This window comes from Pipistrellus hanaki (genome assembly GCF_964339955.1).
Source record: "Pipistrellus hanaki genome assembly, chromosome: 4".
NCBI lineage: Eukaryota > Metazoa > Chordata > Mammalia > Chiroptera > Vespertilionidae > Pipistrellus > Pipistrellus hanaki.
Window position 1 is genome coordinate 51,308,188 of NC_140506.1, and position 24,220 is coordinate 51,332,407.

Genomic DNA, 24,220 nt, shown 5'->3' on the forward strand with positions numbered 1-24,220 from the left:
TCTTTTATTATCAACAGTAAACATTCAGATGAGGTTAGTTAATTTATGGTATTAAAGAATATTAAGAATATTTAAGTTCCAAGAGATACAGGAACATACTCCAAGAGATACTTGAACAAAGGAATATTTTAGTGAGCTAACTCTATTACTGTGATGCTCAAAAGTTAAATAAACTTTCTTTAGGTTATAAAGAAGATATTTTTGAAGATGTTTATGAAAATCAAGTATAAATGTTTATTGTGGTGGTTTGAATATGCACTTTAGTAAGAACAAAGTACAGAAGCAGTAAAACTTGAAACTCAAAGGAATCCAAATGATTATTTATGTCAATACCCATGTTTTAAGATATGAATATGAGACTGAAAACTGAAAATAGCCTTGTCTACAGTCAGAATAGGAGAAGTGTATTTTTGTTTTGTTTTGTTTTGTTTTGTTTACCATACTTGGAAATCAACCTTCTAAAATATTATTGACACATTCTCTAAGCAAATGTTCTCAGTTTGGATGAATGTAAAAACATGTTTTAAAGAGAATAAGGACATTTCCTCACACTCTGCAATATATGTCTGCAAACTCTAACTTGAGAAGCACGACTGTAGGTCATCAGGGGCATATCAAGCATTTCAAATGAAAATTCTTAATTCCAAGAAAAATTAAAGCAGTTATTTGGTCAATTTATCTCATACTTTCACATTTATTATAGTTGTTAAGTTATCCTTCAAATAAAAAACATCTGGAATATTTGTCAAATATAAAAAAAATAAAAGGATAGCATATGTATTCTCCACTAAAAGATAAAGAACAAACATCACAAGTAGAAATTGTACCAAAATTTTAAAAATCTATATTCACTCAATTTATTTTTTCCTTAAAATTCATTTTGTTGAAGATATTAGCATATAAAATTGTTGGATAACTTTAGAATGACTATAATAGTGACATCAAAGAACATATCTACCTTTTCTAAACTCAATAATCACCAATAAATTTTCAAATGTTTGTGTCAATTAATACAAAGTACAAGCTTACTAATTTAATGAGAGTAGAAGCAGTTATATTAAAACAAATTATTAGTTAGAATGTGGTGACAAAATAGGGCATATACATTATTTTTGTTAAAGTAGAATTAAAATAATAAAACTAATGGGTCATATACATTAAAAATAATTGATTTGTTTTAAATATTTTAATAATAATCATAATAATTGCCAGAGGGCAAAGGATCCAAATATAAATATTCAATTTTTTTTTGCTGGACTGATTGTAAATGAATCTAAATTTTAAATCAATAGCTCTTAAAAATAAATATCCGAATAGAGAGAAGAGCACTATAAGAAATAGAGGAATGAAGATGAGAATGATAAGAGCAAACTCCCTAAAGTGCAAAATTCAAAAAAATTTGCATAAGTGTGCATATGATTCTAATATACAACTAAGAATTTACAAATATTTAGTTAACATAGTTAAACATAATTTTAAAATCTACTCATTTATTTATCTCATGGGAGAATTTTTTTAAATTTAAATATGCTTTTTATTCATCTCAGAGAGGGAAAGGGAGAGGGAGAGAAACAAAAACATCAATGATGAGAATCACCTGCCTTCTGCACACCCTCTATTGGGCATGAAGCCCAAACCCTGGGATAGGCTCTGACCAGGAATCAAACCATTACTTTCTGGTTCATAGGTTGTCGCTCAACCATTGAGCAACATCAGCCAGGCTGAATTCCTGGGAGAATTCTTAATTATCTATAGCAGTTGATAGTGAAACTGAGAATCTACTTTTAAAAAAATTCATGTGTTTTTTTTGTGTGTGTGTTTGTTTTGTTTTGCTACCATGTTAATATATAAGAAATTAAATAGAACAATCCCTAAAAAAACCACACAACAGTACCTAGTTATTATGAATCAAATTATATTAATTATAAAAATCGATATTTTTTGCTTAACATATTTTATAAAACATTTTGAATGTTTTACATAATAATTTAAAATTGTATATTATATTATGGGTTAGGTAATTTTTACATATTATAATAATATTTTTAAAGTTTCAATGAGTCATTTTATAGTTTCAAAATCCCTTCTTTACTCTTAAAATCTTATGAAAGTTGTCCCATTCTTTACAAGAAATATATTTTTTAAAATAATAAAATAAGTAGACATGTAGGTTTCTGAAGAATACCAGTGAGAAGCTTGCAATCCCAAACCAGTTGATACATTTAAATTTGTAATTACATATTTTATTTTTCCCTATTAAATTATCCTTTCCTTATGTTGATTGTTTTAAAACTTAGAGAAAATAGCTATGATTTTTCTCTCCTGCTTCACTTATTATGGCTTGGGAAGAATGGCCATATATTAAAATATCATGTAAGAATCTCTTTGAGTTTTAAGGTTGATAGTTATATTTTAGAGCTTTAAAAAAAAAACAACCCTGCAAGTGGATGAATGTTTAAAATTAGTAAGCCATCATAATTTTCAGAGAGGAAAAAGTTTAAATAATGCAGCATGACAAATTGAAAACTACTTAGATGATTCCCATTCTGTTCAGGAAACTTTGCTTTCCCAGTAGCTTAAACTTTCTACTTGTAGCTGCAGTACTTGGGAAGGCCTTCACATTTTAACATTGTGACTACATGCACCCTAAAATGTATGTACGGAGTACTCTAAACCTTTCCTGAGACACAACAAACTCCAGTAATCAGCAGAGGATATGAAACTCTAAATTATTTTACCGCAGTGTATAAACCATGCAGTTTCAGAGAGATGTTAAACAGACCTTTGGGAACTTTGCTCTTGTTTTGTTATCACGTGACTCTGGTTTCATCACTTCCTTATTTTCTTTCAGCATTTCAGTAGCTGCACAGACTACAAACATCATGACAAAACGCAACATTACATGCACTAATGTATTATTAATTCTGTATGTGAAATTACCTTTCACATACACCGTGTGTATGGATTTCCAAATTATTTGAAATGTGAAAGGCATCTCTACAGCTACTTTTGATATCCTGGGCTACAGTTTAGAACTCAATCACTTGACATTTCAGGGGGGATGTGTAATTAGATATATGACCGGGAAAGTAGCAAGATAAGTTGTTTCTGGAGAATTCAAGCTAAGTCCTGTCAAAAGCACCTAAAGCACAATAATAAAAAGAAAGCATACCATTAACATCACCACACGTAGTCAGAAGTTTGGTCTTGCTCTTTGAAATAAAATGCTTAGAAATTAGTGAAGTAGTTTCTACTTATAAAGATAGGGAAGAAAAGTGTTCAAAATGTAAAAGGGGAGTTCTGATGAACTAATTATTAAAAGTTGTGCAATTTTTATGTTTAATATATCTGTTAAAAACCCATATGAATTCATTGTTAATAATGCTTAATTCTACCTGGACTATAATTGAAAATGCCCTTTTTGAACCATGCTTCTTATTTTGTGTTTTGTTATGTGTGGTAAGCTGATAAATATAAACTAATATCTAAAGAACAAAGTTATCAATCCCAAAGATTATACAGAAAGGCAAAAGATCCATAATAGTCAACATAATATTGATGAATAAGAAAAAGTCAGCAGACACTACCTGACTTTAAGAATTGCTATAAAGCTACAGTAATCAGGATTACTAGGTGATGGTGAAAAATAGACAAACAGATTAACCAAATAGGTAAAGAGCCCAGAAACAGACCTACACAAATATAGTCAATTAATACTTGATGAAGAAGCAAAGATAATACAATGGAGTAAAAAACTATTTTCAACAAAATAGCGCTGGAATTCCAGGATATCAGCATACAAAAAAAAAAATGAATCTACACACAAACCTTACACCTTTCACGAAAATTAACTGACAATAGGTCACAGATATAAATGTAAAATGCAAAATTATAAAACTCTTAGAAGATAACTCATAGGAGAAAAATCTCCATAACTTTTGTGTTTGGCAATGACTTTTTAGACATAATATGAAAAGTCATGATCTATAAAAGAAAAAATGACAACCTGGATTTCATTAAAAATAATAAATAATATTCTGCAAAAGGCAATGTTATGAGAATGAGAAGACAAGTCACAGGCCGGGGGAAAATAAGTCCAAAATATATATCTGATAAAAATGTTACCCAAAATATATACAACTCAACAAGAAAACTAACAACCCGGCTAAGAATTCGGTCAAAGACCTTAAAAGACATATCAGTAAAGAAAAGATACAGATGGCAAACAAGCACATTAAAGACGCTGGGCCAGCCCTGGGTGGCTGGGGGCGGAGGAGGTTGGGGGGCTCTGGAGGCAGGCGTGCAGAGGCAAACTTCATTATTTAAACTTTTAAAAATATATTCTATTTTTACCATATGTCATCAGAGAAATGCAAATTAAAATAACTACAAAACATCACTACACACCTATTGGAATAGGCAAAATCCAGAACACTGGGAACACAGAATACTGGTGAGGATGTGGAGCTACAGAAACTCACATTCATTATTGGTGGGAATGTAAAAATGGTACAGACACTTTGCAGGACAGTTTGGAAATTTCTTACAAAACTAAACATACTCTTATTCTAAGATCCAGCAATCATACCTTGCCATTTATCCAAATGACCTGAAAACTATGTCTACCCAAAAATCTGCACACAGGTGCTTACAGAAGCTTTATTCATGAGGGCCAAAACTTGGAAACAACAGATGAGTGAATATATAAATTGGTACATCCAGGCAATGGAATATTATTCCCCACTAAAAGGAAATGAGCCGAAACCCGTTTGGCTCGGTGGATAGAGCGTCAGCCTGTGGACTGAAATGTCCCAGGTTCGATTCTGGACAAGGGCATGTGCCTTGGTTGAGGGCACATCCCCAGTAAGGGGTGTGCAAGAGGCATATGATTGATGATTCTCTCTCATCGATGTTTCTAACTCTCTATCCCTCTTTCTTCCTCTCTGTAAAAAATCAATAATATATATATAGTATTTTAAAATGAAATGAGCTATCAAGCCATATAAAGACAAGGAAAAATCTTTAAAGCATATTTTAAGTAAAAGAAGACAATATAAAAGGGCAACATACTTTCTATTCTAGTATATAACATTCTAGAAAAGGATAAACTATGGAGACAACAAAAAGATCAGTGCTTGCCATGTATTAATGGGGAAAGAGGGGTGAGTAGGCTGAGCATAGAGGATTTTTAGGGCAGTTAAACTACTGTTTTGTGATACTTTATTGGGGGCTATATGTCATTGTACATCTGCCAAAGCCCACAGAACATACAAACTGAAAGTGAACTGTAATGTAAACTATGAATTTTGGGTGATAATAACGTATCAATGAAAATTCATCAATTTTTAACAAATGTATGACTCTGTGAAAGATGTAGATAATGAGGGAAGCTATGTGTGTTTGGGGAGGCATGGGTATTTTGGAAATCGTTGTAACTTTCTCATGCTTTTGCTGTGAATCTAAAACTGCTATTAAAATAGTCTATAAAAAAAAGTACTAATTCAGAGTAATAGATTTTCTAATTAGTTTCCTATACTCAGGAAGTACTTCAAAACATTTTTTTTTAAATCTTAATGAGGGGGACTTTGTGTGTCAGAGAGTGCACATGTAAAACAGTATATTTTAAAGTTTTTTCTGAATCAAATGACATTGACATTTCAAAGAATAGTATATATTCTTAGCATAATGCATTATTAAGTGATTCTATGTTAAGAACACATTAAATAAAAAGAGCATTGTTTTTTCAAGTTATAATTAACAAAAATCTTTGTAACCAAAAAGTACTTTTCCTCCAAATGGGCATATTTTTATCTCATTTTGTTGAAACTTTGTGAAACATCAGGAGAATGAATGTTGAATAAACATGATCCTATTTAATAAAGAGGAAATATGCTAATTGACCATCATGCCCTCACAAAAGGTGGCACCCACATCCAATAAGAAAGGAATATGCTAATTGACTGCCACACCCTCAAAAATGGCAGCGCCCACAGCCACAAGATGGCAGTGCCCAGTCCCCTCAGCCCAGCTGGGGCCAGCAGCTCTGCACACTTACCTCTGGAGTGCCCCAGTGTCCTCAGCCCTCCAGATGCCCAGGGCTAGCCCTAGGCACAGACAAGCCTCAGATGTAGGCTTCTTAGTTGACGCCCGAGGTGCAGGCAAGCCTTGGATGGTGGCTGCCCAGGGATGGCCCAAGGCATAGGTATGCCTCAGGTGGTGGCTGCCCAGCCGTCCAGGGCCGGTCGGAGGTGCAGGCAAGCTTCGGATAGTGGTTGCCCAGCCACGCAGGGCAGCCAAGGCTTGCGCTGCCAGCAGTGGCAGCAGCAGAGGTGTGATGGGGGCATCGCCTTCCCCTGAACATTGGGTCACCTCCCACCCCTGAGGGCTCCCAGTCTGTGAGAGGGGGCAGGCCGGGCTGAGGAACCTACCCCACCCCCTCCAGTGCATGAGTTTTTCATGCCCTGGGCCTCTAATATAAGAATGCAATTGTGCTCAGAATAATACAATCCAAGAAACTATCTTTAGACAGAACAAGGAAATGGTAAATCTTTGAGGAGAATATCTCAGTAACAAAACAAAATGAAAATACTAGCCCAGACCCAATTATAGTAGATGAAGGAAACTATTTTTAACTCTGCGGTTGTTAACCACTTTCTTTTAGGACTTCTATCCACTGTATTCAATTGGTCCCCTAAACTTGCCCTTCCTTTCCATCTCCACTGATTCTGCACTACATTTTTATCAATTTATGAGTCAATTAGTCAAAAGCCTAATTGGTTTTCATTCTTCTAGCACCTCTTCTTGCCAATGCAGAGTCGGCAGTTACAAGATTTACTCTCCTAAATGCACACAGCTAACTGTGCTTAATGCAGGATAAAATTGATTCTCTTCCCAACCAGAACACAAGTAATTTTTCCAACTTTGTAGTACAATGCCCCACAATACTCCACAGATGTCCTGTGTACTTAATCATTTCCTGCCTCAGTTTGCTCTAATGATGCCATAGAATTTCTTTGTTTGGTTGTCTCTTGCTCTTCCGACAATTGTTATTCTATTTTTAAGGTCTAGTTCAAATCTTCGACTTTTAATACTTCTTTTGTTAATCTGAGGGACAAATTCTACACTCTGGACAACATACCTCCTTAACATTTGTTTATGTCTTAGCCAACTGTGCATGCCTCTGTTTCCACCATAAGCCTACGCATTCCTTTAAAGCAGTGAAAAGTTCTGTTTTATTTTTGTATCTACAGCACCTGGCACTCAGTAAGAGTTCAATGAACACACGTTATTGCTTATCTTTGCCTTATATATATCACACAAACACACATATACAAGACTGAATTTGACCTTTTGGTTACTTGTCATTTTTAAACAAGCGTATATTCCTTAGGTTTTTCTGCTGCTTTTAAGTTAATAAATAAAAGGGAAATGTTAGCTTAATTCATAAAAACAGAATTGTAACTTTTGGGGAGGAAACATTAAGGATTACTATTTCAGCCAGCTTCTCCATCTCCAGAAGGCCTCTTAGCTACAGATGGGTCTTAACTGCTCTTTAAATACATTTAACATGTATGCTTCAACAATAGCACTTCTATTGTTTCATTACCCAAGTTTTATCAATTTTACCAAGAATTCTCACTACAGTTTATCACGGAAAAGTATAAAAATCAGTAGTTTGTTCATGAGCAGACATATGTAAGTGCAAAGTTCAAATATTTGCCTTTTCAAGAAAAAAGAATAAACTGAAATATGATAGCTCATAAATAAAACTCACGTTGGTGAACAGAGTAGCCATTATCAAAATATGGAAACTTATACCCACTGGGAGAGTGTATGGAGGCTCCTCCCTGCCTAGGGAAAATGTTTAGTTATGTGCTCCATTGTGCCAAGGACAGACTGGCCCTTTCCAGACACTTACCCTCTGACAGCATGAATAAGTCTCAATGATGGATAGGCAGTTCGCACTCTCAGTTTATTCTTAAGGATTAATGCATTAACCCACTCCACGTGCTTCTCTCCTCCTTTGACCATGAAAGCAGGGATCCAAAGGACACTGTCATTCAGCATGGAAAGTCTGTGCACAAATTTTTCTCTGTCACTCTCATTCCGAAAGCCTCCAAATGCTCTTTGCACAACTGATGGATTCATGGTAATAAAATCTGATTTAGTTCCCACATCTGCAGCAAACTCCACCACAGGGGCTAGATTACACCTGAAGAGGAAAAAATTAATGGGAAAGTGAGAAATAAATATGAAACATTTACTCCTAAAATAGTATGCACGGAGAGAAGAATGAGAAACGAGCATAGTTTTTATTTTAACGAGGTAAAAAAAAAAATAATCCGGTAAAATTACATTTTCAATAAATCACCATGCATCAGGAATTTTCTTCAATAAAGATGTGCACTCCCAGGGTAAGGCTCAAATTGTCACTTACATTAATTCAGCCTGCTGTCTAAGAATGCCCTTTGCTGTAATCATCATAAAATCATATGATATGAATTCCTAATAGGTGAATTTATGACAGTAAGTTTGGCTGTCGCCATGCAGGTGGGAAACCTAACCACATGGTATTCTATACGTAAGTAAAACCTGATATCCCAATCTGCACCACTTCTCAATCTTAAGTCATTTCAACAACTTTATAAACATAAATAAGTGACGATGGCTTTTCTGTAATCTGAAAACTGTATATTCCTTAAAGCATTTTTCATAAACATATCTATAATTGATTTTAGGGACCTAAATGGGAAATTAAAGTAAGAAAAAATGGAGTTCTCATATTTAATATGTATTTTTGAGATGTTAAATAATGCAGAAAAGCCCTGCTTTAGAGACAAATAGCCTCCTGTTTCTCTGAAGACATACTCAAAATGCTTGTTTTCCCTGATAATAGGAGACTTGCCCTCTGTCAGGATGGACAGAATTGGCTGACCTGTTCTCACATCTAAGTTCTAGGATGTTGCAAAGTGCCTGTTCCGGGTTTTGTATACTGATTTCACTCTTGTATTACAAACTTAGGAAAGTACCTTGAACTTGGTCTTCAACCAATTTGTGATGTTATTTTGATTCTCTGACACAGATCTTTGGCTACTGGAAAATAGTATTTTACTTTAAAGTACTTGAACTTGTTAGGAAAGGTAAATTTTAATTAGTTGATTAGTGAAAAATTAGATGTTTAGCAAACAAGATTTTGCTAATTTGGAAAAAAAATCATTTGAATCTATTCAATGTACACCTTCAAAACACACACTAGCAAACACACACACACACACACACACACACACACACACACACAAAGACATACAGAATTCTCCTTTTCTTTTTCTCTCCTCATCTCAGCCTTTCAAGGGAAGAAAAAATAGAATGATTTCCTCTTTCTGCATTTTACAGATTTGACTGCATTATGAAAATTTCTCACATTTCTCTTTCTTATGCATTTAGCCATATTCATTAAATTCTTAAGCCAGATAAATTTAATTAAAAAGTAAAGTGTATGCTCTGCTATTAAAAATACTGGTATATGTATCCTTTCTTATCTCTTTTAATTAATATATGCATTATTACTTCTTAGATCTCTAAAAACATTTAGCTATCACAACAAATATCTTTCATCTTACAGAATTAAGCAAAGTCTTATTAAAGATGAGCTACGGAGATAAAACAAATAAAAATTGATACATCATATTATTTAGAAACTAGAGGCCCGGTTCATGAAATTTGTGCTCGGGGGGGGGGGGGGGTTCCCCCTCAGCCCAGCCTGCACCCTCTCCATTCTGGGACTGCTGGCCTCTAACTGCTCACTTGCCTGACTGCCTGATTGCCCCCAACTGCTCGCCCCTTGCTGGCCAGGTCACCCCAAACTTCCCTTCTCTGCTGGCCTGGTCAACCCCTAACTGCCCAACTGCCTGCCTGGTTGCCCCCAACGGGTGCCCCCCCCACCTGCTTGCCCCATACAGCCTGTATTCAGTTGTCCGTCTGGTTGTTTCAGTTGTGATGGACCCTGGTTTTTTATATATTAGGATAATATTTTCAAGTTATGCATATTTAAATACACCCACTATAATATGAGAGGGTATTTTTGTCTCTATCCATGATCCACACACTCTTTGATATTAGACACTATTCATTCCCACCACAGTCAGAATATTATGGATGGGATTGCCCTGGAAAAGAACAGCCACATGTGAACAGAAACCAAAGTGAGCATATTGCAATGGAACTCGTGGAAGACTGAGGATGTGGTGAATTTTGAGGTCCTAAAATGTACTCCACTACAACTTTAAAAATAATCTAAAATTCTAAGCAAGCAGATTATAAGATGAATTTAGATACTGTGGGAAAAATGTGTTCTTATTATCTTTATTACAGACACTTTTACTTCTACAGATAAAAAATAGGCAATGTTAATATTACAGTTAACATGCTCCAGTCAGGAGAGAGAGCATCAAATATTCTTTTTGCTATAACAATTCCTCAGCAATTCTTTTCAGAGGATTCCCACTATAGAAAAACAATATCTATGCTTCACTTTCTCTATACTTATGAAAATTATCCAAGCCAACCCAGTTAAAGAGAACACTCACACACACACACACACAAAAAAAAAAACACACACACACACAAAAAAACATTCAACTGAATTATCTTCTCAGGAAAAAAAAAAATCATTTAATTACTTTATGCTTTTCTTTACTTTTCCTTATCACATATTTAAAAGCTATTCCACCCCCAAGTTTCCTAACACCCACTTTTCAAGAATTGACTCAGCATGTTACTAAAACATGATTATTTGGTCACGTATAATTTCAGAGCTAGAAAGACATTCATCCATAAAGTTGGATATTGAAAAACAGGTACTTTCCACCTTGGAAGTAAAAGGAAACTAACAGAAGAACATTTCTGGAGAATAGGGTTGATCCAGTAGACAAAACAACATAGCTGATGCAATCAAGGAATGCTAAATGACTGTGGTGCTAACTAAAGGGAACAAAGAGATCAAAGAGTAATTAATCCACATGAGTTTATTGTAAAGTTTTTATGACTTAAGTACAGCCCAACCAGGCTTTGCGAGGGATGGAAATCGCATGACAGAAGGACACATAGTAAAATACTATCTATGCTGGCTCCAGGAGTTCAGCTGGTTCATTTTCCTTGGGGTGACTATGTCTAATTTTTCATTGGAAGGAAAGATTAACATCCTGCTCACATGTGGCAAATAAATTAACTACTCTGTGGTTGAGTCAGATATTTAGTCATATATTTAGCTGAATGCTACATAATCAGGGCAAGCATTAAGCAAGTCAGAATAATCGACCAGCTGTGTTGTACTCCAGCAATTCAGTAGACTTTTTGCAAACCACATAGCGATACTAGTAGCAATACTGCTGATTGAGCAAGATTATGAATAGATTCCCAATCACATGTACTTCATCTTCTTTTCTTTAAATCTTCTTAGGGATCACAATATTCAAAAGTACCCAGAATGTGTCGCAAGTATTTATGAAGTAACACATTATTTTAGATGTTATTCTTAATCTCAGAAAATTGAAGAGTGGACAACTTATAAATGATGGATTTTGTGAGTCAAAATTACTAAGAGCATAAGAATATTTAATATAGTTAAGCTCAATTTCTTTAGTCAAATTAAATTTTAACTGTCCAACTAGTTTTGACATATTAAAAATCTGAAGACATATATGTATTATCCAAACTTCCTGTTTACTCTAAGCTGCCTAAAATATTCTCTATTTATTTAGGTTTATTTACCATCATAACTGAAAATGCTAAAGAAAGGCAGCTAGGTCCTCTTATTCTCTATAATATAATTTCTTCGATAATCTCAGACTAGGTGTGATTGCCTTTCAACATTCCTTCTATGCAGAACTGTAGGTGCTTTTGTTTATTTCAAGGCTATGTAATTTTTAACATTCATTTTAATATTAATTCATTTAATTTTTAAGTGAAGAAATGCTTATTTCATGTATAATACCTCAAGATCACAGAATTCCCTAGGAAGACATATCTTTTAGATTTATTGATATTCCCTACATTCTCCTTATGTTATAGTTCAACAGTTTAAGCAACTGAGAAGTTCTTCTCTCAATAGCTCAATGGTTCTCTTGAGAGTTCATTCCAAAAATACTACACCATATGTTCAGAACTCTTCCAGCTATCTTAATATTTAATAGTAATTTTTTCCAATGATATAACCTGGCCAAAATACAGTATTTTTTGCTATTATCAGTAATACCAGTAAGATAATGCTCATTGATTTAGCCATATCTTTAATCATGCCATGGTGCATCTTATACATTTGTGCTACCTACAGGCCTCATCATCCACAATACTGAGGTAAAAGAGCATGCACTGTGATATAGAAGGTTTTTAATTACTTCCTTACACATATAGCATAGATTAAGTGAGAAGGAAATAAAATTGAGTGAATTGAAGAATAAATTCTATTCTTCCTCACTACTAGTTAATGTACAGACAAGTTCCAAACACATGATTAGCATCATTTCTCTCCTTTGACCAACTCCACTGTGTGTGTCTGTGTACTAGCATTAAAATCCCTTAGCCCAAACCATTGTAACCAATGGAACCACATTTGTCAACAAACCATGAAAAGAGAGCTAGCCTCTTCTCTTTTCTGCTCCCACAGGAAGCTTATGGTTCCTATATACTTTGAGCTTGAAGAACCAAGAGAATAAATACTCTCTGCTACCTGGGTGTTTTAGGTTTTGGGGTTATCCTCTCAAAATTGCTACAACATGCAATCTATCAGTCTTTCTAACTTTCTTAAGGTGAGGGTATTAGGCTTCTCATTAACTTGAAACCAATACTTTTTGCAACACTTTCAGGTAAGTAGTATTAACTCCACTTTGAAGACGAGAAAGTAAAGTCAAAGTCATTTAGAAATATGTCCTAGGCCATAGTACATATAAAAGAAAAAGCACAGCTACTTTAGAATCACTCCAGGACAGAAGTTCTAAATGACATAATTTACATGTGTGATTTCTTTCAGAGACAGAGGAAATGTTTATATGTTCATCATTCACCCTAATTTCCTGCAGGAGAAAGAGTACTTTACCATTTAGTTTCAGAATCCAGTCTCAGACTCCCAGGACTTAAGCATATTATATAAAGCAACTCAGCCATAAACACTCCCCAAATCCTGAGCAGTTATTAAACAAGGGGCTTTAATTATATTAAATATGAAAATAATATTCATACTTCAGATCTCTTGAGGAAAATTTTTCAAAATGCAATCAGAAGGATTACCTATCTAATTTAGGTCATTTTGAAATATGAAGGGAAAGTGGAATGCTATTGGAGGAAAAATTAAACAGTGTGTAAGAAATAGAGATGAAATTTCATATTGAAGATTTGCATTTTCAGTATGGTGGGGGAACACAAAAATGTGCACATCACACTTTATGTTTGATGGTAAAATATCAATAAAATCCTAAGCTTGACAGAAATAAATACAATGACATATGTCATGAAAACAACTGACTAAACACAAAAGAGACTTTTTCACAAATCCAGATTTGTTTACATTACTGGCAAGGTTGGCGAGAACAGTGTCATATTATTTCTAGGGAAATCACAGAATGAAAAAAAAATCAAGCTTATTCTAAAATATAAACATCTGAATACTCAGAAATGTTAGACTATGCATCCCCACATTCCAGTGGGAACCAAAACCAAAATGGAATCACTGGGAAAATCTGCTACAACTGCACACATATTATTTAATAACAGTTTTTTGGAAGAAGGAAGGAGAAGGGATGCCAAGAAATTGATATATTATGCTTAATCAAATAAAATGTTAAATATGCATTTAAAAATATCCAACTTTGGCTTACTTTAAGAAATAAAAGGTATTTAGCTTAGTTTCTGCCCTCAGCCATCTTTTAATTAGTAGCTATATGGGCACTGGTCTTCACATTCCAATCTATGTGACCTCACATATATTATAAAACCTCTCTGAGATCCAACTTTTTCTATAATTGAACCTATCAACACTAATTGGAATGATAATGGGGTTGAGGGAGGAACAAAATATCTAAATATCCTCAGAATTGATTGCTTAGAGTTGGTAATAAATATTAGCTAATGTTTATCATTTTTACATGCTCTTTCCTCTTACAGCCTATTGTGAGAGTTAAAAGAAAAGCATATAAACAATTTAAAGAGCATGTCAAATAGGAAGGACTTACTAAGCAACAGTGTGGAAAGATTTACTTGTAGATCATTTAATAAACCTTTTTGTTTGGAAGTTAGGCACCCCTGAAACTAATTGGGGTTAGAATGTGCACACACAATACAGTGTACAGATGATGTGTTGTGGAATTGTGTACCTGTATAATTTTGTTAATCAGTATCACCCCAATAAAAAAAGAATATGACATAAGTGTGTAAGGGAATTAGGCTCTACAATTAGAACTTTAAAATGGTTTATATATAAGGTAGCAAAGATCTTTCATTATGATATTAAGAAGAATAAAAACTAGGTTTTATTAAACACTTATTATGTTCCAGAAACTGTTTTATTTCCTTTGTATGTGATATTATATGCAACTCTCATAATGATCCCATAAGACAGAAACTGAGTTGTGGTATATTGCACAAATTGACATAGCTAGTAAGTAGTAGAGATAGGTTTTAAGCTCTTAAATATTGTGTACCCATTAATCCCTCTGAATGAAAAGTAAGAATTAGACCACAGACCAAATATAGAGGATTCAGTCACAAATTTAGTTACATTTGAATGTGATACTAGTGTAGCTGTGGTTTTTACCATCTCATTAATTTCATTGATTCACAAGTCTGGCCTAAAAGTCTAGTTGGCTAAGATAGAGGTTCAATCCTTCCTCATCTCTCCTGTAATCACTCGTGAATTCAAATAAAAATTCTACAGTAAAATTACTAGACTATGTTCTTATCCCTAAAAGAAGGAAATTGTTTAAGGTGAGAATAAGAAGTAAAGTCTACTGATTGAGCTTAATTTAGAAATAAATACATTTTTGTTTTTCTTATCTTTTCTGTTTTTGGAGATTTATTTCTTATCAAAAGTGCCCATTATGAAAAACTACATATGAGCAAGTGGTATTGCTGAAAGGACAAATATTCTTTAGCATTGGAACTCAGATCTTAACATAATGAGAGGATACTGAAACTATCTCAAAATATTAAGGGAGTACTGGAGGGCTATTTGTAACTTCAATGAATTTAAATGTGATATAAAATACAAGCATCTCCTCTGATAAAATAGATTAAAAATAAGGCCTAAAAGTGCAGACTTAAAGATTTCAGCTAAAAATACAAATTTGACTCCATAGACCTCTGCCTATGACTCGCATGACTAACCCTAGCATATGAAAAGGCAAGAGTTAGGGAAATCAGGGAAGGTGGTTATAGTCAGTTTTCCACTATGAGTCCACATTTTTTTGGTTAATATTTACCTAAGGATATTTTTCCATTGATTTTTAGAGAGAGTGGAAGGGGGAGAGACAGAGAGAGAAACATTAATGGGAAAGAGACATATTGATTGATTGATTTGAGAGAGACACATCAATAGGTTGCCTCCTTCATGAGCCCTCAATCTGGACCAGGTCTGGAGTCTGCAACGAAGTAACCTATCCTTGACCAGAATTGAATCCCAGACCCTTCAGTCTGAGGGCTGACGTTCTATCCACTGAGCCAAACCAGCTAGGATATGAGTTCAAATTTTTAATCAAGCTCAAACTTAGCATTTATTATCCTTCACTTTTGATCCCAATTAATTTTGAGTGGGTGACTACTTATAAGTCATCACCCATTTTTCAAGAAATAAAAAATAGAGGAGGGGTAAAAGGAATAACAGGAGAAGCAAAAGAGGAAAAAGTAAGACATCAGAAGGATAACAGTTTGAAATATATTTTTCTCCACTAAAAATAAGGTATTGTAGCCTCTAAATATCAGTGTGTGGTTGTGTGCACTAAGTGATTTTAAAGGTAAAAACTAGCTGTTCTCTATCTAGAACTTCACAATATATTTATAAAAGTTAATAAACTTCATGAGCATTGTGAAAAACATATTGTTATACCACATGGATTTTCAAAGTAATTTAACTATGAGCTATTCATTTTATCCTTTATTATAATTAAGAAACTGCATGTGATTATTTTATAAAAAAATAAATTATGAATTATTATAAATGTCATGTTTCTTGAAATAGCATATAGAATGAATACTAAGCATACTCTCTTAATCCTTCCTTTATAATTAAACTAGAGATCTGGCACACAAAGTTCGTGCGTGGCTACAATCCCTAGGCCTGGCCTGTGATCAGCTTCCCCAGGTGCCCCCAGCGGGCCCCATCCCCTCTGCTCTCCATCCCCACGTTCACTGTTCACCATCGGGTGATTGGTGCCTGACGGCCAGGGAAAGGGACGGAGAGCTGTTCCTGCCTGCTCACCAGCTTTGCCCCCGCCACAGGTGTCCATCAGGCGATCAGAGTCTGCCGGCCAGGGAAAGGAACCAAGAGGTGGTCAGTGATCCTCATAGTGACTGGTCCAGTGGTCATTCAGGTCATTCTGCCTTTAGGGTCAATTTGCATGTTACCCTTTCATTATCTAGGACAGAGGCATGGTGTGCAGGTGGGGGCCTGCTGGCCTTTTCTGAAGGGGTCCCAAATCAGGGTGGGGTCCACACTGGGGGGCAGCCGAGCCTGGGCGAGGGGCTGCAGGCTGTTTGCAGGCCGGCCATGCCTCCAGCTTTGTCAAGAAGGGCATCCTACAGTGACATGAGGAAGACACCCAGTCTATCTGGTTAAATTAGCATATTACCCTTTTATTAGTATAGATAACTTTAATTTTTCTAAAGGATGTGAAGGGTAATTTCTGATAGTTGAGAGATTTCTTTTTCATTGTCTAGGCAAAAATCCATGACAGGAATATTTAAGAAAAGATGGTAGGAAACCAAGCAAGAATTTTTAGAATGTATTTTTTAGGTTCTCTTGTCATAATCAGGGAACTATGTATGTGAAATGAGAACCATATACAATGATATTTGATCTCTCTAGTCTTCTCAGAATACCACTGATGCTCTAAAGCAGGTCTGAAAACATGCAGGCCTTTGGACCAGAGATTAACGTAACTCTGGAGAATGGGTAATTTTGCTTATACATTTCCCTATTTAAAGGGGACAGCCTCTCAAGGGACAGTGATGATAAATGCCAAACACAACAACAAAATCTACTACCTGGATTGGGCCTCCAGGCTGTCAGTTTGTGAGATCTGCACTAAATCTTCTGATTCCCTGGACAGTCACGTCAATCTTCATTTTTAAATGTTAGTTCTAATCAATATGTTAAAGATGTTCCATTAGAAAGTTGATATAGTGTGATTTTTTAAAGTTGAAACAAATATGATATATTAAGCTGCATTTTAACCACAGGTGCTAACTAAAATAGATCAAAAATCATTTTTTTTAAAAATCATCCTTTCAAGTTGGAATTATTTAAAAGCAAACAGGAAATACAAACTATTTTAGGTGACTATTGTTTTCTGAAAGCACAATCATCATCATTCAGAACAAATTAGGAAACTACAGAAGTTCTAAAAGTTGACTTTTAAAACATCCTGATTTTTTAAAACATTCAAAAGTCAAAGCTTACCCATTAGAAAATATGGTAGATAAGGATAGCAAGTGTGTGTGTGTGTGTGTGGGGGGGGAACCTTACAGAGTTTAGCATCCTTCAATTCTCCCCCATTTTATTTTATTAAAGTGTTACAGATTCAGTTTTTGGTTTGTAAAAATGAAACTTCCAGTTCTAGCTAAATCCAGATAATGTTCTGCTTTCTGTTGAACATCACATAAAATATTAAAATATGCCTAAAAGCATATTGTACGTTAGAAATTAAAGAATGCCTTAGATAATTAAAGAATAGATATAGTATTTTAATATAAAATGCACAAAATTAAGCTTCTCAGATATTAATAGTTTCCTTAAATACACATAGAAGGTCATGCCTGGAGAATTTGAAAAATTAAAATGAAGGGCAAAGCATGTTAAGAAATTGGGTAGGATTTTTATTAATGATCTCAATCATTGAGGTTAAAGAGCATCATGAAGAACACATCCACACAATACATTGCTAAGATGATAAGCACAAAGAATAAAGGCAAGAATGTGCATAAAAATATGACAGTCCTCAAAAGGAAATTATTTTTCCTCTTCCAAAAGGAACTGCAATAAAACTTAAATTCTTTCATTTTATAATTAATTCCTTCTGTCTCCCTGGTGGCAATATTTTTTTTCCTAGCTTTGTTATTAGTACTGCTATTGTGCTATTTTCTTATTTCTTTCTACATGTCTGTCTGCTCCATCAGACTGAAAATTCCAAGAAAGATAGACCACACAATTTAGCTTTGTATCCCTAAAACCTCCTGAGGTCCTTCAGAACTTGGCATCTAGTGGATGCTTGCTCATTGTTTTTTTAAGAAAGAAATACCTGTTAAATAATGCAACAACCAGATTAACAAAACTACCACTTCCATTATTAAACTTAAATATATATATATATATATATATATATATATATATATATACACACACACACACACACACACACACACACACACACACAATCATATTTAGGTGCCATACACTTAATGTCAAAGGTCAAAGTAGTACTCAAAAATAATTATGGGATTCTAATTTTTAACATCTTTCCTAAACAATTTATGAATCTCAGCAGAAATATTACTCCCAATGCTTCATAGGATCACCATGCTCTTGACTCAAGGCTGTGCTGTTCAGTCCAATATAATTTGCTAACCATTATGAGAGCTAATGGTTACTACCTATCTTATGCCAAATACTACACATATTTAAGTTATTCAAACCTAAAGAATAGCCATACAATTGAGTATCAGTAATCATATTTTACAAATGAGGTGGGAAAATGCTTCCGATTACAAATCTTCAGAACTGGGAGTTAAACCCAACTTTAAATCTGAAACATTAAAAATCCAAAATTTATTGTACAATATTTCAGAATCAAGTGATTTTGATTATCCAAAATACAAATTCTCTCTCTCCTCTCTCTCCTCTCTCTCTCTCTCTCTCTCTCTCTCTCTCTCTCTCTCTCTCTCTCTCTCTCTCTCTCTCTCTCCTTCCCTCCCTCCCTCCCTCCCTCCCTCCCTCCCTCCCTCTCCACAAATAAGACACACCTGACATTAAGAGAGAATACTCAAAACTACAGGCTATAAAACTCTATATTGTGAATTTTTATAAAAACATATATCATTCTTAAGATCACTCAGGTAGTATCAGAGTTGAAAGAAATATGAGTCCAATTCTCCTAACCCATAGTACAGCATCCTACTAGTCCATACTCCAGATTTTAACATAATTTTTTTAATTAAAGTTACTTTCATTCCCAATTGAAAAGCATTATTTGTATTCACTGCATGAGAAAATACACACACACACATAAACATCAGTACCAAGAACAGAAATTAAACTAATTTTCAAACAGAAAGCACTTGTAAGTTTCCCTCTAAAAGACAATCACTGTTAATAGTTGATAACATACCACTATTTTTTTTTAAAGTTTCCAATAATGGCATGAGTCAAATTATATACTTAAAATATTCTTTTCTGAGGTTCCAAGAATTTCAGTGATTGCAGTGAAGTAGATATGGGAAGTGGGAGGTCTTATCTTCCAGAGAAATGTCAACAGCATATTAAATGATGTTGATGTGAAATAACTTCTCTATCCTTGTAATATCACTTGTATTTACTGTTTCTTTACATATTTTGAACGTACCGTGACTTTCCAAGTTCTTGACCTTTCAATAATCATTATGAATCATTAAAATTTACCCTTATTTTTCTTTGGCTAAGAAGTTATCCTTTCCTGATTTTAAGACTTACCCTTTGTGTGCATACATCATGAGAAAAGGCAATACTCCTGGACCCAAGGAAACAAACAGCCAGGTCAGATGATGCAGTATGAAGTGGAAATATTTCTACAAGTTGACTTGATGAGGAGGGAATGTCTTTATAAAGCATGGCAACCAGAAGGAAAAAATCTAAACAACAATGCAAGCTGACAGGACTTATTCCAAAGGTATCTATTGAATCATAGGAAAATAGTGTCGTGGAGTTTCAGATACAGAAAGGAATTTATGATTCCATCCAGTTCAACTGCCGCATTTGGCATATCTGGAAATTGAAACCCAAAATGGTTTACTTTCTGGTTCAAAGTCATACAGCTATATTTAGCAGCAATGCCAGCAGGGGAATCCAGGTTTCTGAACTCTCAGATAAGTATCATTTTAATTTTACTTCATGGGAGAATACACACTGCCTAGTAACAAACGGCCATTTAACTGCAAATATTTACATTTTCTGTGTACCCAGGTCACAGATACAATTTTCCTAGAATGAATATTAATCCTTTGCCATCAGAAGAAGAAAACTTTACATTTCTTTAATAGCTAATTTATACTTGAGTTTATAGTAGACCCTTTCACAAGTATTATCTCATTTTATTTATAAAATTAAAGGTAGGGATTATTTTCTTCATATTAAATATGAAGAATCTGTGGTTTAGAGAAGCAAACAAATCATTTAAGATTGAATATAATATACATATATAATGAAAAATCTGAAACTTGAAATCACATCTACCTGATTGGTTGAGGTTAGCTCCCTAGAGAGAAAAGGTCTTGAGTCTCCTACACACTTAGCTGACATTCTTTTGACACACGATAGGTACGTAATAAAAGAAGTTCTCACAGATGGGCCATAGACCACAACTGGAGAAACTGCTCAACACTCAAAAGTCAGCTTGAGTTTTTTTTTTATATTTTATTTCTTTGATTTTAAAAAAAAAATTTTTGCCCCCAGCTTTAGTGTGATATAGTTGACAAACAATATTGTGTAAATTTAAAGAGTACAACATGATGTTTCGGTATACAGATATATACTGTGAAATGATTGCCAGAACAAGGTTAACACATTCATCACCTAAGATAGTTGTGAAAAAGCTATGTTGTTGCTTCTTTCTCCAACTTATTGTGTACACTCAGGAAAAACACTCAAAACTCTCTATGGGAAAATATAGTTTGTTAGCCTAATCCTAAGTACCTTAGAGGAAACCATTGCATTTGGCTTTGGAGTACATGTTTTGGGCCTACGTCCACTTACAGATGAGTTGGATAGATGAAAGGTAACAAATACCTTAAACCCAAATATAATGGAATATTATTTGGAGTCTTCATTTTCTGTCGTCCCCCTATAAAGTTACATTTTAAAGAGGAGCATACTCACATTCATTATCATTGCCACTCTCCATTTGTTTTACTATTCATATATCATTCATTGGTTTTCCTAATTTGCTTCCAAGTGACTCCCACTATCACTGTCTTACTTTATCATTTATTATTTTTACTTTTAAACTCTTTTCAGTATTACTGTGCTTGTCTTCCACTAATTTATTTATCACCTAGATGTATTTTGAAATTTAAATTTGGTCAAGCCATTCCTCAACTGAGTGTCTCCACAGACCTTATGCAAAATTAAGCCCAACCCCCTTAGGAAGGAATGACCTGTCTCCCAGCTTCCCTCTCCAACCCAGCCTGCTTCCATATGCCCACACAACCCTTTATTCCAGCATGCTGACACTACTTCTGGTCCTGGGAAAGCCACTTGATCCCAGGCCCACGTCCCTTTGCACACCAGAGATTCAGTGTGGACTAGGTCTCACGCTTTTTCCTTTTCTTTCTATACTTGCCTCCTCGGCCTTCATGACACAGCTCAAGTGCTGTCTCCCTCAGGAAATCATCCTTGACCACACCTTATGTCTACTTTGTGCATTGTTACCAGGGCCTACTTCTCTGCGTACCTCTAATAAAGCAATATGCACCTTACTAGTTTATTCTTTTATCTCCACTAGACTGTGATCATCTCAATGTACAGACTGCTCTCCATTTCTGTATCTCTACTTCCTAAAACAGGCAAATAAAAAAGTGAAGGGGTTCATCAATAAATTATAAGGAAAATCAAAGCAATGCTATCTATGACCTGAAACCTTTACATTTGGCTTTGGAGTACATATTTAGGCCTATGATCACTTACAGATGAGTTTGATAGATGAAAGATAACAAGTACCTTAAACCCAAAACTGAAGCCACACTTTGAAATCTATAGAAGGACGGATCAATGCCCATTTACCAATGCTCATTTGATGTCGGGAAAGGATGATCTCTACAATATTTGACATTAATACCAATCATACCATATAAGCTTGGTTTATCACCTTACTCTGTCCTATGACTTGGATTTTATCATCTTTTGCTTCTTGTAGTAGTTTATTGATTGCGCTTTCTGATCTTTGATTATTTATTGCATGGTCCTTCCATCTGCAAACATGCTCATGCTTCTGTACCTCTAAATCCGTTCCTCTCTGGCTTATAGCAAAAGCAAAAAACCTCAACAAAAACAAGCCAAGAAACCAAAAAAACTCTAAGGTTCTTTCTTGTAATACAGGATATCATGTAAATCCTTAACATGGTGTAATACAACTTCATCATTTAAGCACCAATCCCTTGCCATTTCCCCTTTCACACAGATGCTCATTATGAATGTGATAATAGAATGGTCACAAACTCTGCTTTATCCAAAGACCACAGGAAGCATTTGTCTTTGTGCTTACTGGTTCCTGTGCCTGAGATTCCTCTTTTCCATGTGTTGAATGACTAATCATCCAGGTGTATGATGATTTATTTGTCCTTTCTTGTCATTATAAAATGCCTTTCTACTTAAATAGTTATACACATTTGCACAGGTTCTTGTACCTGGAAATACTGAGTAGAGAAACATACTATTTTTAAGACTTGTTAGAAATTATCAACTTGATTTTTAGAAAAGTTTTATCAATTTACAATTTTAAAGTGTTTTACATAGTTCCAGTATCACTGAAACTTTGTACTGAATATGCAGAACTTTAAAGTTCTTGCTGGATTGATAGATGAGTTACTGTATCTGTTTATAATACTCTAGTTTAAAAGAAATGTTTTAAAACTTAAAATAGTTTATCAGTCATTGTCATTTCCATTTTAAAAATTATCTACTGTAAATAAAACCTCTTTATCCAAGGAGTGACATGGTTGGAAGAAAAAAGTTAGAGCTTTACCTCACATCATAAGAAATAAGAAATTCCTTATTTAGTTTGAAGATGACTTTTTAAATTTTATTTTGTTATATTTTTTCATAAGCTTTTATACTCTCTATGTCCTCTACCATGTCCATTATCTCCTTCCACTCCCATAATAACCACACTGTTAAATTTTTTAATTAATTAATAAGAAGAATAAAATAAAAATTCTGATTTCTACCTATATTTTATAATTAATACATATCACAAAGAAAATTAGTTTAAGAAATGTTAAAATGTCACTGATCAAAAATATCAATAATATATTAAGTAAAAATAAGGTAGAACACATATGTAGTAATATCACATAACCAATTTTGTTATTCCTAAAATATAAATTACCTTTTCTAATCAATAAGAATTTTAAAAAATCTTTATAATTCCCTGGACTTGGATCCCTACCAGAAAATTAGCTGTTTTCATGTAAAACATTTGAATTAAAAACAAACATATTCTGAGAGAGCCTGAAAAAAACATTTTGTGAACACACAGAAAAGCAGACTTTTTTTTTTCCTCTTCTAGAAAAGAGTCTATTTTGCTCTAAGAGAGCAGGCATTCATAGAATATCAAGAGGATGATTTAAAGTTTGCTGTAAATTATCCTCTAGTGGAGAATGAAACTTGATTGAAATATAAAACCACATTGTATCAGTCAAGGCAAGTCAATTCCTCCATCTTTTTCTTTTGTGAAACATATCATCCCTTCTCTTAGGAAGCTACAGCATCATAAAGTAAAACCTGTTTATCTTATTTCTTTAGTTTCCTAAAGAAATATATACATTCACTACAACTATTTCCAATTTTATGTATTCGGATTTTATAGATACTCCTATCTGTTTGAGCAGTGTTCATGTGTCTGCATTTCATATTATTCAGCAGCAACTATACACATATCTGGTAAATATGGGGAAAGTTTGTCCTTTGTTTGTATCAGACAATGAGAATTTCTATTTCTAATCCATGGAAACTGCTATTAGAAAATGCAGTGACAAATTTAATTTTCAA

At 34.2% G+C, this 24,220-nt stretch overlaps 1 protein-coding gene across 1 annotated transcript in view; it reads right to left on the bottom strand.

Moving 5' to 3' along the window:
• Positions 1-24,220, bottom strand: part of ST8SIA4 (ST8 alpha-N-acetyl-neuraminide alpha-2,8-sialyltransferase 4) — a 76,939-nt gene that overhangs the window by 31,730 nt on the left and 20,989 nt on the right. Inside the window, exon 4 of the mRNA XM_084881976.1 lies at positions 7,919-8,212. Coding sequence (XP_084738102.1) covers positions 7,919-8,212 — 294 coding nt within the window. The remainder of the gene's footprint in view (positions 1-7,918; positions 8,213-24,220) is intronic.